The 16,763-nt window shown below is 33.1% G+C and overlaps 2 protein-coding genes across 3 annotated transcripts in view; both read right to left on the bottom strand.

The window, feature by feature from the left end:
• Window positions 1-16,763, bottom strand: part of LOC134847732 (transducin beta-like protein 2) — a 343,894-nt gene that overhangs the window by 49,096 nt on the left and 278,035 nt on the right. The gene's annotated exons all lie outside the window — the stretch shown is intronic.
• On the bottom strand, window positions 1,250-11,716 carry LOC134847815 (homeobox protein 2-like). Of its 2 annotated transcripts, none has more exons than XM_063865034.1 (9): window positions 11,618-11,716; window positions 5,894-6,679; window positions 5,257-5,380; window positions 4,498-4,570; window positions 3,529-3,761; window positions 3,052-3,190; window positions 2,607-2,699; window positions 2,080-2,397; window positions 1,250-1,834 (listed from the first exon to the last, which is right to left on the bottom strand). In XM_063865034.1, exons 1-9 carry the CDS (start codon window positions 11,632-11,634, stop codon window positions 1,539-1,541), a joined length of 2,079 nt encoding a protein of 692 aa, XP_063721104.1. In that variant the 5' UTR covers window positions 11,635-11,716; the 3' UTR covers window positions 1,250-1,538. The 2 variants fall into 2 exon arrangements, with proteins under 2 accessions (XP_063721104.1, XP_063721105.1); XM_063865035.1 differs by lacking the exon at window positions 11,618-11,716 and adding an exon at window positions 9,895-10,287.

Below are 16,763 nucleotides of genomic sequence, written 5' to 3' on the forward strand. Positions count from 1 at the left end.
TACCGCGTTAATAGCTTGAAATTTATAGATCATGTCATAAATGGTTAAATAAGCCATTTTCAAAACTCCATAACTTTACGAAAAGGGGTCAGTGGTAAAATGGTGTTTTAGATTTCAGCTCTGACGTCAAAATAATATTAAAGAGCTTTTTTAAAAATGGCTTGTTAAAACTTGAAAATTGTCTCAGAAGTAAAACCACAAATAAAATCAATTTTGGACATGAACAACTATTAAAATTTTTTAGAAAGGATAGCCAGTTACTGTGCTAGTACCACAAAACATTGCGACCATGTCTAAAAAAATACAACAAAATTTTTTCATATTATTATCTTTTTTTTGGTTGCGGTGTGATAAAAGGAGCTGAACAAAAACGAGGATTAGGTTTATTCGACAGTCACATTAAAATAAGCAAACTGAAAAAAAATTTTGTAGAAAATGACTAAAAAAAACAAAATAAAAATCAATTTTTTCAATTTTTCAATTTTTGAATTTTTGAAAGGTTCAATTCCAAAAAGGCACTAAAATACTCAAAGTAAACTAACGCTTACGTTACTTAGAAAAAACTAAGTTTTTTTGTTTTAAATTAAGCTATTGCAAGTTTTTAAGCAATTAAAATAAGACTGCTTGCTCGCTTTATTCCTCGCTCAAAAAATGACGAAAAATCAAAAAATTCAGACCAGTTTATCTCGACAATGGGAAAATTTTCGAAAAAAACTTAACATCGTTTAAATTAAGGCTGAAAAGGTTTCAATATTATATATCATTCTTAGCTTTCTGGTTATTAATTTTGTATTTCATCTTAGTTGAAAAACAAAATAAGCTATTTTACTCGCTCTTTTTCCTTGAAATTTGATAAAATTAAAATTTTAAACTTGGTTTCTGGCTACTGAGATCATGTTCTAGAAACTTTTAAGTTTCGGTCAAATCACAACCAAAAGGTCTTTAATATGATATATCATTTGACCCATTCCAATAATTGTTTGTGGTGCCTGATTTTGCCAACAAAATATCTAAAAAAATATATTAGATGTTTGTTTCGAAACAATCTTAATTTTGTTGGAAGACCCACCTTTACCGAGACCCTTCATCAATGTTTAATCCGGTAAAAAAAATCAATTTGAACTGCTCTGAGCAAGCACTGCCAAACATGATTTTTACCGCAGTTTGCGAAAATTTCCAGCTGCCCATTAAAAATTGTGCCTCAGATCCTAATTTAAAAATTGGAACAAAATTTAAATTGTGCAACGTTTTCAATCCACGGAAATGATTTCAAATCAACATAAATATTTTTAAAATTAATGAAACGACAATTTATAAATCAATTTTAAATAAATTTTAACTGTTTAGCAGCAATAGTTAAAGCTTGTAGTTGTGACAGTATTTGGTGCGCATATTTTGGGTTTATGTGAAGGTTTTTGTGACATGTTTCTGATATGGCCAAAAAAAAAACACAAACATAAATGGGCAAATTCACTAACAAGTTTTGAATAACTAAATTTGTTTACAAATTAACTCATGATTTCAAAAATTGGCTTTTTCTAAATTTTTGAACTGTTTTCTGAAGTCAAGTTGAGAACGTCAAACGTGGCTTGTTGACCAGTTTCCGTTTCACCATGAGTTGAGTGCGTTTCAGTCATTGCGTAACTGTTGCGTAATCCATCATTTTCATCGTTCGTGGAATTTTCCAGGTTGCCCGGCACTAGTTCAGATATGACGCTGTTCACTTCCGCCAGTTGTTCAGCCAATGAACTTTTCGGCTTTTTCGCTACTGGTTCGTCGATTTCGTCCACATCATTTCCGTTTTGGCACATGTTGAACGCTTTGTCCTCGCCTCCTTAAAAAATCCTCTGTAAGATTTAAATGTACTTTTAATTGAAAGAAAAGCGATTCCTACTATCAGTTCACAACAATCTACATTTCAGGTAGTTTTCTGATTTCTCATAAAGATATTAGCCAAGTTGGTGTAAAAAGAGCCTACAAAAATATTTGACTAGGTGTTTCTAATAAAGAAAGCTTCTATGAACATTTTTGGACGCCTTAGTTTTTTTTCCAAAAAGTGCATCCGATTTAAGCTCTTACCATATTCATCGGCTTTGTTTTCATTTTTTATCTGCATTTGTTGTTGGTTGTGCTGCAATGCCGATCTGTTATGTTCAATCAACTCGTCCAAAAAAGATGCCGCTGATGCCACAACAGCAGTAGGGTTAGTCCCTACTTGAGGGTTCAAATGCCCCCCGGGATTATTCTTGTTGAGGCCAGGCAGGGAATGTGGGTGGGGTTGTTGCTGTTTGTTGTTGCTACCCTCGAGAAGGAAGGGGAGCACTCCGGCGGGGTGTCCTGTCGCTAGGAGAGATAGGTTGTTGTGATTGGTCGCTGCCGCAGCTTGTTGCTGTTCGGCTGAAATAAACTTGAACATGTTTTTTTTTGAATTGCGGATTAATCCAAAACCCGATATTATTTTTTGCAAGCAAATAGTTTTTTCGGCCATTTTTTTATGAAACGCAAGTGGAGAAAATTTGATTTCATGTTTATTTCATAACTTTGGGTTTTTTAATCATAAATTTTTCGAGCAGATGAAGTTTTTTGAGTAAAGATTTGAATCTCACCAAAATGGTTTTTGCGTTTGATTTCCTTCCTTCTGTTGGCAAACCAGTTGTACACTTTCACTGCAGTTACCAACTTTTCATCATGACCTTGACCTGAGAGAAGAATGAATGTAAATAAACCAATAAATTAGTGTTTGTGAACCCTAAAATAAATATAGGGCAAACTGATAGATAACCCGGGAATATTTAAACTGCTGTGCTTAAAATAATGTTGAAATTACTACGAGAAATTAAATGTTTGAACCAAAACAATCTTTAAAAATTATTTTTTCTGCAATTTGAAAATGATTTTTGAAATATGTTAACAATTTGCTATTTTAGAGCGGGTAATGTCTTTTCGTTTTCGATTAAGTTAACAGATGTGAATAATAAAGAGAGATATATCAGCTATAGTCTATAATTAGTGGCCACTCATGGTCATTATTACAGTGTACGATATGCGTACCAGTGGAGTCGATGAGTTGGTTGCATGCCTGCGCTATCTCCTCCCTCTTGGCGTCGTCCGGGTAGGGATTCACATGGTAGAACTTTTCCAACAGACACACACAGCTCTCCTTCCACACAAATCGATCACGCTTCTTCACCTAAACAGAATATTTTGAGTTCAGAATTTCTTATGTGGTTTTCAAAGCAATATGGCAAAGCAGGGTACTTATGATAATTTCAGGGAGAACCAAGATGATCAATTCGATCATGATCAGAATCCTCCTTAGCAAACTTTTTTCTTTATTTTTTCCTTTTTCTTTTTTTTCTGGCATTTCATGTTAAAAACACAACTTTTTTTTATAAATGTATGTTTTTTAGCGTCAAGTTTCCTGGAAATTCAAAAACTTGCTGCATAGTTCGAACAAAAATATCAAAAAGTAGGTAACCTTTTGGAAATTAATTTACTGAAATAGCAAAAAATGTCAACTTTTCTTACCTGTTGAATTGGCTGACCAACTGCTGAATACCCATTACTGCCTCCATCACTTGCGCCATTCTTACTGCTGTTGGTTCCCACTGGACTATTGTTGTTGTTGTTGTTGTTGTTTATTTGTTGTCCCGTGATTGTGTTTGACGTCGGAGGAGTCTGTGAGATATTTGATCCTTCGTTGATGGGTGAATTGCCTCTAGAACTGTTGCTGTGCACTGGCGATACCATGTCTCCGCTCGCTAAAATATTTTTTGTTTTTAAACTCAAAAACGAGAATTGATTGATTTGTAACCAGTTAAAAAAATATTTTGTCAAACAACTTTGAAACAAAAATTGTTTAAACATTACTTTGTAGGTACAAACACGCAAAACATTAATATTCTATGAAAGCAAAATTGAATCGATTATTTTTAAGAAAAATCATAATAATAATAAAAATAAAAAATTCTTTTACGTCAATGGTTTTAATTCAACTCAAACAATAGTTAAAATGATAAAATAAAGCAATACTTTTTTCTAGTAGGGATCTGGGTCTCCCGCATTGTCTTGTAGCTTGCTGGTAAGTGTTTCCAATTCGTCTATTAAGAACCCGATTTACAGTGCTATGGGTTAGCCCGAGCATTTTTGCTATTTGCCGACCACTAACGGGCTCACTGATCTCCGCTAATCGGTCGTAAGTTCGATATATTTCAGCAGCTGTTTCGGAGCTTATTGTTATGCCACGCATTTCAAAAAAAAACGAAACGATTCTTAAGACTGGCGCAAATGTTCAGACCGAGCAAAAACGTTGAAACAAATGCTCCACTTTTGAACATGAAACAAATTGATAGTCGAAAAGAATTATGTCAAAAGAAATGAAACAACCGTTTTGAGAAATCGAGCTCAAAATTGTTGCTAGTTTTTTTAAGAGATGAGACCAAAAAACTATTAAAATGAAAATCGAGTGTTATTAGACGAATTCAAAATAGTGTTTACCTTCTCGTTTCCGCTTCTCGTCCAGATACCATTTGTAGATGTTGGTCCTTGTGGAGTCCTTCATCCAAACTCCCTAAGCAAAATAAAATTAGTTTAGATTTTGTGTAATAATATATAGATGCTGGAGAGTTAGAACTTGTACTTGGTTGAAGTAAATTACAGAAAAAAAAATTTTGACAAAATTTAAACAGAACAATTTCAGCAGCAACTTTTAAGGATAGATATGCAAAATTTTTACCTGAAATAGTCCCGTTTTTAAAAATTGCATTTTATCGAAATTTGGTTATTCCTTAAAACTCACCGTTTAAAATTTCCCAGATTTAATTTTTTCAGTTTTTTCTCATGTCATTTAGCTATCTTTTCGATTTCGCTTGCCTGTGCACCGAATTTTTAGTTTTTTTTTAGTTTTTTTTGGGAGAGCTTGGAAAACTAACTTTGATCAAACATAAAAAAGGCCTACAAAATTTTCGAGCATGGAGATTCCCACATCCGCAACTCTCATTGACTGAGAATACATACATAATAACAATTAATTAACTTCAGGCAACTGCTTTGTGGGTAGTTCATAAATTTACAAACTACTCCATCAATTTTACTGCCTAGGAGTGCACCATTGGACCTACAAGTCCGTTGGCAGGTGTCTCAGTGACATATGTTTAAAACACATGGTTCTTCACATAATCTTGCAATGCTGGTTGCAGAATATTATTGATGTAATTGAAGTTAAGGCGGAGAGATGGTGGTGGTTTATGTAGGTACCTGGTGTAGGAATTGTGAGATGTAGCTCTGGCTGACCCCTGTCTTCTCCGCCACCTGGTGCTGCTTGATCCCGTGACACATCATGAAGTTCTTGATCTCCTCCTTGGTGTCCACCACAGACATACTGAAGCACAGATAGCAACGCTTCATTTTCATTTTTGTACCATTTAACAAAAAACTCAAGTTTTTGTTATCAGCAGTGGTTGCAAAATTTTGTATGGAAACCAAATATGTTTAGGTTTGAGCATTCAGCCTGTACTCCAATTTTCATTGTATTTGGGAGGATGGACTATAAAAAAGAGTCGTCGAAGCAAACGTTTGAACTGGAAAATGGTGAAGTAGTTTCAAAAACAATACCGCTGATTGACAAACAATAGTTACTTGACTTGCATTTTTCTTGGTGTTTTTTTACCATACCCAAGCTTTGGCTATTTGCATTCACCCCCTCTGTCACCCCGAGATTTTCTAAATGCTAGAATGTAATTTATTCTACATACGTGAAAAAGTCAAAAGATTGAGATATTTTTTCATGCAAATTACCGTATTAACAATTTTTAGACGATTTTTTGCTTGTTTTTGCGGGACGGCTACTAAGAAAACTGGGAAAACGCTGATTGCTTAAAGATGAACCACTTACGACTGTAGCTGCATCAATTGCTCGTCATCGTCGCTGATTGTGGTCGGGTCGCCTAGGGACGCATTCACCCCGCCCATACTCTCCCGCTTCAAATTCACGGGCGAGTTAGCCCCACCCCCTCCATTGATATGACTCATCTGGTTCAAAATTGAGTTTTCAGCCGCGTTTGTTGATCCCAAATGAAATCCGACCAAACTACCCGCGAGTCCAGCACTGGCCGGTGAAGCCGCCTGGTTATGAAGTCCTCCAATTCCGGGAATGGTCATGCCCTGTGAACACATCAAAGCAGCCGCCAAATTTCTCTGAGCCAAGCTCGACTGAATGCCATTTTGCTGCATATGTGCATTTCCGTTCACAAAGTTTCCATTAGTCATCGCGTTGAAAAATGCATGTTGTAGAGCCAAAGATCGCAAATATTCGGCTCCCGTTGTCGCCGAGTTCAGAGATCCCAGTTGGCCGATCGTTCCAGGAAGCAGATTTCCTTTCGAGTTGGGTGACAATTCTTGCTTGATTTCCTTTCCCGGAGGTGAGTTGGCTTCAACGCCAGTGGAAAACCCAGTCGAATCAATTTTTTCCATCGAATCCAAACCTTGTACGATTTGATTTTTTGTCAAACCTGAATTTTTGAGTCGCCTCAACAACTCAATTTGCTCAATTGTATATTTGAGGTCGGGTGGGCTATTGGGCGCCGAGTTGGCGTTCGGACAATTGATCGGCGTCGGAGGTTGAATCAAAGTCGGCGAATTGGTTACTGCCGGTGCGTTGGTTGACGAAAACATGGTCGGCCTAAGCGAATCAATAGTTTCAAAAACGGACTTAAACCCGAAATAATCAGGGGCCGAAAAATATTGACTATTTGCAAACATTTTGAACAACTTGGTTTCTTTGTACTCAAAGTTTGGGAATTTTACAAATAGCGTTGACAGTCTTTGCCGAATGTTTGCGCCATAATTTGACTTGCGCACTAGCAAAAAAGATCCTAACAAATTAAAGTTTGGTTTCCTTGGAAGTCAAAAATGAAAAGTCTGTTAAAAAATGAGTTGACCTTACCTATTTCAGTACTTCTTAATGAACAAAAGTCAGCCGTATTTCCGCTTTGTTATTACAATATGTTGAAAAAGGTGTGAAATTTTTAAGTGAGAAAAAAAGTAATATGGTTAATCTTGTCAACAAACGTTTCTAGATAAGCCAGTTAAGTTAAAAATGTGAATGAATTGCTAATTGATTTGTTTATTATGACTCGAGCAATTTTAAGCCCGTCGGCGATAAGATAAAAATTTAAAAACAAAAGGTTGGTTATGTTAAAACGAAACACGAAATTAAAATTACTTTTACTTCTGTTTCGGCGCTTTTTAGTATTAAAATTAACTTACTTAGTTGAAAAAAGGTGGGAAAATTAGCTAGACAAATAGATGAGCCGCTAGTTCTTCGATATATAATTTTTCAAAGTTGAATCAATTAAGCTTTTCAGAAAAAACTACTTGCCTGAGTATTTTGAATTAGTTTTTCTTTGTTATTTTTTGAGTTTTCACTTTTTTCTTAGTAAGTATGCTGCTGTTAATTGTTTTTGTTTTAGTTTTTTGTTAAACTAGCACTTAATTCCTCTCAAGATCGACGTTGGCTACTAAAGAGTAAAGTGCTAAGACCGTAAAACAGGGGATTTTTTAAAGTAAATTGTTGCCTTACTCTTTAAATTTTGTTAAAAGTACTTATTCGGGAATTATAAGAGAGAGGATAGTATAAGAACTGCGACCAATGAATGCAATTTATTCTCTTGTTGAGAAATAAAACAAAACAAAAAATAAGGAATTAAGGGAAAAATAAATAAATAGCTAGATATGGGTACCTTTTGAAAGTGCATTTAGTACTTGCTATCCCCACTTAGCAGAAAATCTATTATAAGTAGCACAAGCGGGCAGAATTTGTTAAAACGTCAAAACATTTTGAGTTATTACCTGGCCATTAAATAAATGGAAAGCTCTTTTTTAATGCTCCGTTTACGTAGTCTAAGTTAATTACGAAATTATAATTCCTTTCCTGTAGCTTTATTTCTTTTTACTTAAGTTTCGGTGATCGCTTCAGCGGTTACCATAAAATCCCCACCGACAAAAAGTAATATTAATTATATATTTTTCCCTGAAAAGGGCATAGAAATTTACTTAGTTAATTTCCAAAAATGTTAACTCTAAGTTCACCTGAGCATAATTGACATCTAAAAAGAAACTGCTCAACATTAATGACAATCGATAGCAATTTCTAAACCCGAATTTAATCTCGCAAAAACCAACTTAAAAAAATCGAAACAATGAAATTGCAGTACCGATGCGACTAACTATTCACTTAAGGCCTTTTGTTGTTTGCTCTGACGAAAGATGATTTAGATTTTTGTTAAATTAATTTTCAAATTAGAGTTGAAACAGTCTAACTATCGTCATGCTGTTGTCGTCACCAAAGGAAGCATCACAAAGCAAAAGCAAAAACCGATCTAGAAATTCCGGACACCTGCTATACAGGTAGCACAGAATGATCCGATCAAACGTTTAAAATAATTTGAATACCTTCACTTCAGTCTTCAGTGGCGCTTTTCGGAAAATTTTGAAAATTTTTCGGACCAATTTTTTTTAGGTCGACCAATTTTTTTTCTAAAATTAAAAAAAAAACAGGCCAAAAAACGGCGTTTTTGGGGACTTTTCGAGAAAATTTTGACAAAAAAATGCGTTTTGTTGGCGCGGGCTCCCCCCTCAAAATTAGTTTTATTGCTGCCAAGGCTCCTCTAGAAAAATTTTGAGGTTGGCCAGCCAAAAATGGATATCGTTAAGTTATACCAAAACATTGGCAACCAGAATTGAGGGGGGGGGGGGGGGGGGGGTGCGGTGGCCCACCGCTTTCTCCCCTTGGCACGCTAAAGAATACCCTTTATTTTTGTTTTTGTCCAACCATCAAAAATGACGGAAATTTCGATATTATAAGTTTGTCTCCTATGCAAAGCTTCAAAATGTTTAAAAAAATGTTCTGTTTTGGAAGAACTGGTCTGAGTTTTTCCGATTTTCAGACCAAATTTCACACAATATGATAAAATTGAATTCATTTCCGATGAGACATAATTTAAATCTACTGCAAGTTGTACGTTATTTTAGTTATATTCATTTCCATTCTGCAATATTTTGCCCAATTTAGCCGCCCTCTGTTTAAAAAATTACAAGAGCTTACAAAAAGTAGATTTTTTTTTACAAAAAGTAGAAAAAGTTAGATATTTTTTTCGATTTTGTTTATTTTTCTTTCCTTACAAAAAGTAAGCTTACAAAAAGTAGAAAAAGTTAGATATTTTTTTCGATTTTGTTTATTTTTCTTTCCTTTTCTTCTCTTCTCAAATCACTGTGGTCGGAAATTTCTGTCCTACGTCCTACTTCATAGCAACTCGCTCTGTTTGTTCATGTTTGAAACCTTTAATTTTTTGAAACATTTCATTTTTTCATGTTTGAAACGCTTCCTATTGAAACACTTCATTCTTTCAAATTAAGTAATTGGATTACAGAAGCGGAAAAAAAACAGATTACTTTGGGTTAGCCATAGGTTACAAAACCCTCTTGAGTGTGCATGGAGTATGATTACCCAGCCGATTTAGGGGCGGATTTAGGGGCGGAATTGGCAGGGGCGGATTTAGGATTTTCTCGAGGGGGGGGGGGGGCGGGTTTTTTTCAAAAAATGTTGGAAAATTATATTGACCTTTTTTATGTCGACAAAATTAATTTTCCGAGCGCTCCCAGAACACTTTGACCCTTTTGCCACAAAATTTTTTCGTCTAAGGCACCTTCGGAAAATATTTTAGGGTTGGTTAGTGAGGTGGCCGAATACCTGAGGGAAGATTACCACCCTAATAAAAACATGTTTGAGAGCAGAAGGTTCAGTTTCAATATTTAGGTTCTTAAAACCACTTGAAGGGAAGAGTCTTTTTCTGCCAAAATAATTGGCTGGGTTTCCTAAAATCTGTTGAGTCTTACCTTTTTTTAATTTGAGCTGTGTAAATGCTGACTTTTTTGTGAAATCAAGTTCGAATGAATTGTTTTATTTTTCAAGGAATTAGTTGATGATTCGTGTTTATGAAACTGATCTTCTATTCACCGTGTTTTCATCAGAATATTTGTATTATTTTTTCTAGTTTTGCTTTTTTTCTGTAGGGAGTATAAATGCGTAAGAGCGCAATATGAAGTTGGAGAAGACAGTTTTTTTTATTTTGTAGAGGGAATATCTATGTCTAATTGTGTAATATCTCTAGCAGGTAGCTTTTCTGCGTTATACAAGCATCTTCAAAGATTGAGCAGCAAAATTAAGTAAAAATTGATAAAAATTTAATTTTATTATTATTTAAAACAGCAGATGTTCCGAGGGGGAAAGTAACGCATTAGTTTATAGTGATTTTTTAATAAAAAGTCGAGTATGAATTATTAACAGTTTTTAAACTAGCATCTGTTCTTGTTTTACGTTTGTGTTCGTATTAGAAACTTATAACTAAGAGTATTGCATGCGCGCCTGTTATCAAATATTAATTGCAGCCACTTTTATAAAAACTCTCTTCATTTTTTAAATATATTTTTTCTTCCATTTTTCCTCTCATCGAAGCTCATCCCTTAAACTGGTTTCACTTTTTACTATCTTATTTCCTAATCCTGAAATGTATAATGGGACACATATTGCACTAATGCGAAATGAACCGACAGTCTCATCAGCAGAAAACTTAGTATCAGAAAACCAATTTTTAGCAACAAATAATATGATGAATACAATTGTTAAAAAAGAGATACGAGAAGGCGCAGAATTTTGGTTTCGACCGATTTGACTTGCCTCAAAAACTTCAATTTTTCTGTTTGAGAAGAATTATGCCTACGTTGGCTTAAGTTTTTAGCCGCTCTGTGCTCTTAAACCAATATGTTTACTAGAACAAAATAGATTCATTGATATAAACTCTGTTTTGATCTTGAATAATTTTATATGATATTTCTTCACCTCCAGAAGTATTGAAATACTCCAACAAATGAAATAATTCCTCATACAACCGTCCATTTTGCCATTTTCATTGACGGCCAGGTTACTGTTTTTCATTTGTTTTTTAAGAAGCACAATCATTTCAGAGTTTTAAAATTATCTGTAAAATTAAAAACAACTGACGGTATTAATGAAGCTATACTTTCGCTAGATGATATGCAAAACGGTTGCAGTTTTGTAGGCCATCTTTACCTCTGGAAATTATCTATGTTTTTTTTTAATTATCTAATCTAATCTAAGCAAAAAAAATATTTTCTGCTGGCTTAGATTATTATCATTATCAATGATTTTTTCTGTTCTTTAATAAATCGGCTTGTTTTGTTCGCTCCAAGTGAATCGAACTTGGAGAATTGGTTTGAATTAAGTGGCTAGCCATCAGTATTATTGTTTCTTACTCATATATGTCATTTTTACTCAAGGTGGGTTTCAATTATGCATGATGTTGATGTTTAGCGCTCAATCGAGAGGCAGGGAAGGGAATTCGGAAATAGAAAGACGAATCAATGCAAAATGAACGTATCGATTTTTTAAATGCCTCCACAAAAACTATTTTGATGACAAAAATGACTTCAATTTCGAAATTTTCTGGTGCTCATTCTTATTATCTGTTCAATTAAAGTTTTGCAAAACTTGAAAAACGAAATGTATTTTTTAGAAAGAAATAAATAAAACGGAACTCACCTTGAAAGAAAATACATCTTTGAGTTTTTAGCTCAACTGTTCAGAAAGTATCAGTATTATGAAATGATTCGACTGATTGTTTTCAGCTAATTAATTCCGATTTGAGTTAAATGGGATAAAAACACAAAATTGTTTGTTTATTTAAGAAGTAAAGCCTTCGACCGGCCCCACCCTTAGATTGATTGTTCGTGGGAAAAATAAATAGGCCTCTTAGCTGTTATTTGTTATTTTTTCCATTGATACTTAAATTCCATTCATTTTTTCACCCAGGATTAAAAGTGGGTTACTTAATTTTTTGTTTGCAAGGCCCTAAGGGTGCTAATTTAAAGATCAGAATTAAAATAATAGTCCAGCTTGGTCGAGAATACCTTTAGCAATTAGAATGAAATCCTGTGAAAAATTAAAAAAATGTTTTCAGATACATTGTCCAAAAACTTATCCTAGGAGTTTTTAGAATTTTGACCAAGGAAAACCAAATTTCTGACATAAGAAAACAAAAGAACAAAACATGAAGATATTTTGATATTTGAAGCAGAACTCAGTCTCTATTTCGAAATCAACCAAAATCAATTAATTCTATTTGCTATTTTTTTTTGAATTTTCCGAATTTTGTAGGATGCCTTCTACCATCTCCGAAAATTGATTGCCGTAATTACCAAAAACAGAAATTTTTGAATTGATTCAAATTTATATTGATTTCTAACTAAACTGTGATTGGAAAGTGCAATTGCGCTGTTGAATATAGTTTCAGATTGCTCAGCAAATAACTGAAAATTGCAGTTGTAAAAAGTTGTCAAAGGGTATAATTCATTCTCTAGAAATACTTGGCTATTAGATTTGAGGATGGAGTAACCAATGACAAGAAGATGGGAACTACAGCTCTGCCTCTCATCTTTGATTTTACCAAATTAAACAAAATTTGGTTCGAAATTATCTCTTCTTATTTTTTCTACAATTGCTGAACACGTTTTTTTTCTGAGAGACCTCACTAGCAGATATTATCATAATCATGAAACATGTATGTCCAGAGACATCGGATAAAAAATCATCGTTTCGAGATATTTTTTTCTTAAGATATATTTCATTAACAGATTCAACAAATATTGTTTGATTATGATTTCTAGCATTTCGATCAAGTACTATGCTCCTTCAACTGAGTGATCTTCCTTTGTTATTACGACTTTCGCTACGAAAGTAACGGAATATGTGTGCTCGGGGTGGTTTTTTTTCATACAATTTTCGATATTTTAACAAGCCATTTTTGACGGAAGTTTTTTCTATATCATTCAAAATTATTGTTGTCCTGAGCTTAGATTTGAAAAGATATTTTACTGTGATCATTTTTTGAAAAATTATGGGGGTTTAAAGAGTGCCATTTTGGCTAATTTGGGACAACTAACGCGCGATATATTTCGCGCTATTAACGAGTAAGCGAAGAATTAATCCGTCTTAGAAATCGTTTGGTTGAAGGAAGATTATTTGCCATAATTGACTTGTTACTAGGATCGAAACTGTCACTTTGAACTTTATATGAGGTGTGGGAATGATTGTAACAAAAAATCTAAATTTAAAAAAAATCAGTTTTTTGTAGTTTTTTTTAAATGTTATTACTGCTCCATAGACCTTAAAAGGCAGTGGGAACATTCAGGGCCTAGCCCTGATACGATAAATCTTGTTTATACTTAGTTTTCTTTCAAAACTAAAGCTAGCAAAGCTACTGAAACGCAGCTACTAAAAACACACAAACAAGAGCTTCGCTCAACAAAACTATTCAGTCTGGATTGTGGGGAAGTATAAGAAACGGACTACGCTTAGACTGGGCTAATAAATTCTCAAAGATCCTCTACGTATTACATAAGCCAAAGTTATCTAATTGTCTATTTTAAACTGTCAAAATATTGCCCTGAAATAATGGATTAAGTTTTGGCCTTCGAAAATGTTTTCAAAAAACAGTTTTTAAAAAGTCTGAGTGAGCAAAATATTAACATTTTTTCGCAAATTTATGAGAAGTGAATTAGAAAAAAGCGATAGTTCAAAAAAAGTAAGTCGGAAAAATTCAAATTTGTTTTTTTTTCAGAGACCAAGAAATCGGTTTCACTGTTACAAATTACAAATAATGACAGTGATTGTGGCAGATTTTTAAAAACGAAGATGTTTTCAAAAAAAGACGACGTTTCATTCTGTCACTCTGAATGGAAATTATTTACAACTAAAAAATATGCCAGTAAGAATGATATAATGTCCAATAAAAAAACAAACTAAAAGAAGCTGCCCAAACTAGCTCCAAAAACATTGGACTTAGAATAGTTATTTATTTGCACACAAAAATATCAAAAGAAAAAAAGAAAGATTATGAAACAAAATGAAACAAACCAGATGAGGTGCATAAGTTAAAAAAAAATGCAGTAAAAAACATCCCGCAAAATTTCATTCCCGTTTGACACGAAAAAATTTACGACTAAAAAATGAGACTGGACAGAAACTGAGCAAGTTTTTTGCTAGTACATGCTTGGGCAATTTAAACATCTAAATTGCAGGAGCAAAAAAATCATCAAAGTTTAAAAGTTCTAGTTTATATACACTTTCAGGTGAATTTAAAGTTTTATAATGTGCGTTATCTTTAAAACACACACATTTTTTTACCAATCGAGTTTTATAGGCAGCTTGTTCAACAAATTTAGTCAGAATCATCATTTGTATGTCTTTTCAATTAAACAGAGGTAAGAAATTTTGTTCTTGTTAAAAAAGTTCCCTTATCTGTTTTGAAAAAAAAAACTTACTGCGGCTTTAATTATTTACTGTAAAAAGAAGGAAAATCAACAAAATAACCTAAACAGTCAAGAACAATAGATCTTAAAACAAAGACAAACTCCATCGCTGAAGTTTTTGCGAAAAACATTAAACTTTTACCTCAAAGCTTGACAAAGATCATTGAATTGATGAGGTAGAAAACTGAAAATTTCAAATGAATAGAAAAACTGCATTAGCAAATGCCTGTAGTTTTTTTAAAAGTTTAAGTCACAATTGTATGCATTTAAATATATAGTGTTATCAAACATATATTTTTTTGAATGTTGGATTTCATAGTGAAAAAGTTTTCTTGCTGAAAATAGTGAAGTTTTGCAACAACTAAAAAAATTACGAACTACTTTTAACCACGACTCCTCGTTTAGAATTTGAGAGTTTGTAGTTAAAAACTGTTTCACTCAAACTTTTTTCCGGAACTTTTGTGATACGATTTTTTATTATACTTTCTTAATACTTTTTCATAGATTTCAAGCAGAAAGGGCTAAAATAGCTTTTTCTGGTGTAAAACCATCTTGTTCAAAATAAGTAAACAACAACTTTAAAATGCTAAAAGAAGAACCCATCTATAATGCTAATAATAAGCTAAATATTCTGTGAAAAAACTTATATCATTGTTTTCTTGTATCTTTTTCGTCGAAAATTTTTTCAAAATTTGCATCCCGAAGTTTGCATATTTAAGGTAACTTCAGAGCACTTGAGAAATTTTGCTGGGATTATTGAGATTTCTCATAACCAATTTTTATACTTGAAAAAAAATCTATTTCAATTTTTAGTTTTTTTTTTTCACAGAATGCGTTGTTTTGTTGTAAAAGCAAAATCTTGAAAAACAACAAACTTTCAACTGTTTGTATTGATGATATATTTTCCATAAATTACATGCTGTTGAGGTTTTTAAGATAGGTTGTGAGATTAGTCCGAAAAGTTTCTTTCCCACAGAGCACTTTTTGTCCCAATATATAATTTATATATCATGCAATGTAATTTCAACGTGATAAGCGCGTTCTACTTGTTTTTCAATTTTAAATTAGTTCTAGTTTCATAAATCTATTTTAATATAAAAATTTAATGTTAAATCAATGCTTTCTGACAGCAATTTTTTGATGCTAAAGTTAGCCCAATTATTGTGATCCTAGAAAAAAAAAGCACAACAAAAATTTCAGTTTTTGTCTTTTTGAATTTATTTTCAAAACTTGCCAATGGTCAAAGTTTTTTAAATTTCATGATTAGCTGTATAGCCATTTGTGACCCGATGACTAAACTCACAAGCCAAATTTATTTTTAGCTGAGTTTTTCTTTACAAAAAAAAAAACGTTTTTGAGCCTTGGGAGATGAAGTAAGATTTTTAGTACTGTTGCATAAAGTTCGTTTTTGGTTGACTTGTAATCTAGCAAATCAGAATATGTCGTGTTGCACCGTCCGTGACTGATTGTCAATTACACTTTAATTAACAGTGAGTTAAGCAAAAACTCAAGCAAAATGTGTTTCAAAAAGAATGCTGCTAATTTGAAGTTCAACTTTTCTCTCACTTTCCGTGTTTTAAAAATGTATTTGAAAATTGAAAAACAAATCAAAAGATGCACGTGCTCAATTCTAAACATCCAATGGAATTGAACTGCAAAAAAAATTGATTTCTTGTAACTCCTTTTTTGTATTCTTTGCCCTTTTTTAGGGAAGACGAGCGAAAAATTGAGAGAAAAAAAATAATAAGTTGATAGCACTCACGTAAATTTTTATGTACTTGTGGTTATTATGCTTGGATCAGTTTGGTCACAGACAAACACACAGACAAAAACACACAAATTTTGTTTTCCTCTTATATGTATAGTTTTCATATTGTACAAAATCAGATAATTTTCTAGGTTAGATTGTTTTGGTGGTTTCCAGACTTTGAAAAATAGTGTTTCGAGCACAAATGAGTTTTAAACTTACTGGAAATTTCCCATATTAGTTTTTGCTTAAGTTTTTCCTACTTATTTCAGAAAAAGTTCTTTGATTTCTCAAAAAAATTTCAAAAAAACGTCACGTATATCTCCAAAAATTTTAGAACACAAACAGAATTTTCAATTGATTCTTTCTAAATCTTTTTCATTCACAAATATGTTTACTGAGATGTTTACGGGCGGCATTGAGATGGGCCTGGTTTTTCCCTCTTAGAACAGTTTTTGTTCCAATACAAAGTCTGTGTATCATGCTATCTAATTTCGGACATAGGTTTGAGCTACTTCTTAGTTCAACTTCTGTTTACTTCAAGTTCAAGTTTTTTGTAATCATAAGTTAGTGTTTTTCGAGGTTAATATTGAGATCTAGCAATTCTAATGAGACGTGAGGTCTGTCTTCT

This window comes from Symsagittifera roscoffensis, chromosome 6 (assembly GCF_963678635.1).
Source record: "Symsagittifera roscoffensis chromosome 6, txSymRosc1.1, whole genome shotgun sequence".
Taxonomy (NCBI): Eukaryota; Metazoa; Xenacoelomorpha; order Acoela; family Convolutidae; genus Symsagittifera; species Symsagittifera roscoffensis.

Coding starts and splice junctions, on each gene's coding strand:
- LOC134847815 (XM_063865034.1), bottom strand. Junction 2,700..3,051: donor CCAACTCATCGACTCCACTG/GTACGCATATCG, acceptor TTCTTCTCTCAG/GTCAAGGTCATGATGAAAAG. Junction 1,835..2,079: donor AAACAAAGCCGATGAATATG/GTAAGAGCTTAA, acceptor GGATTTTTTAAG/GAGGCGAGGACAAAGCGTTC.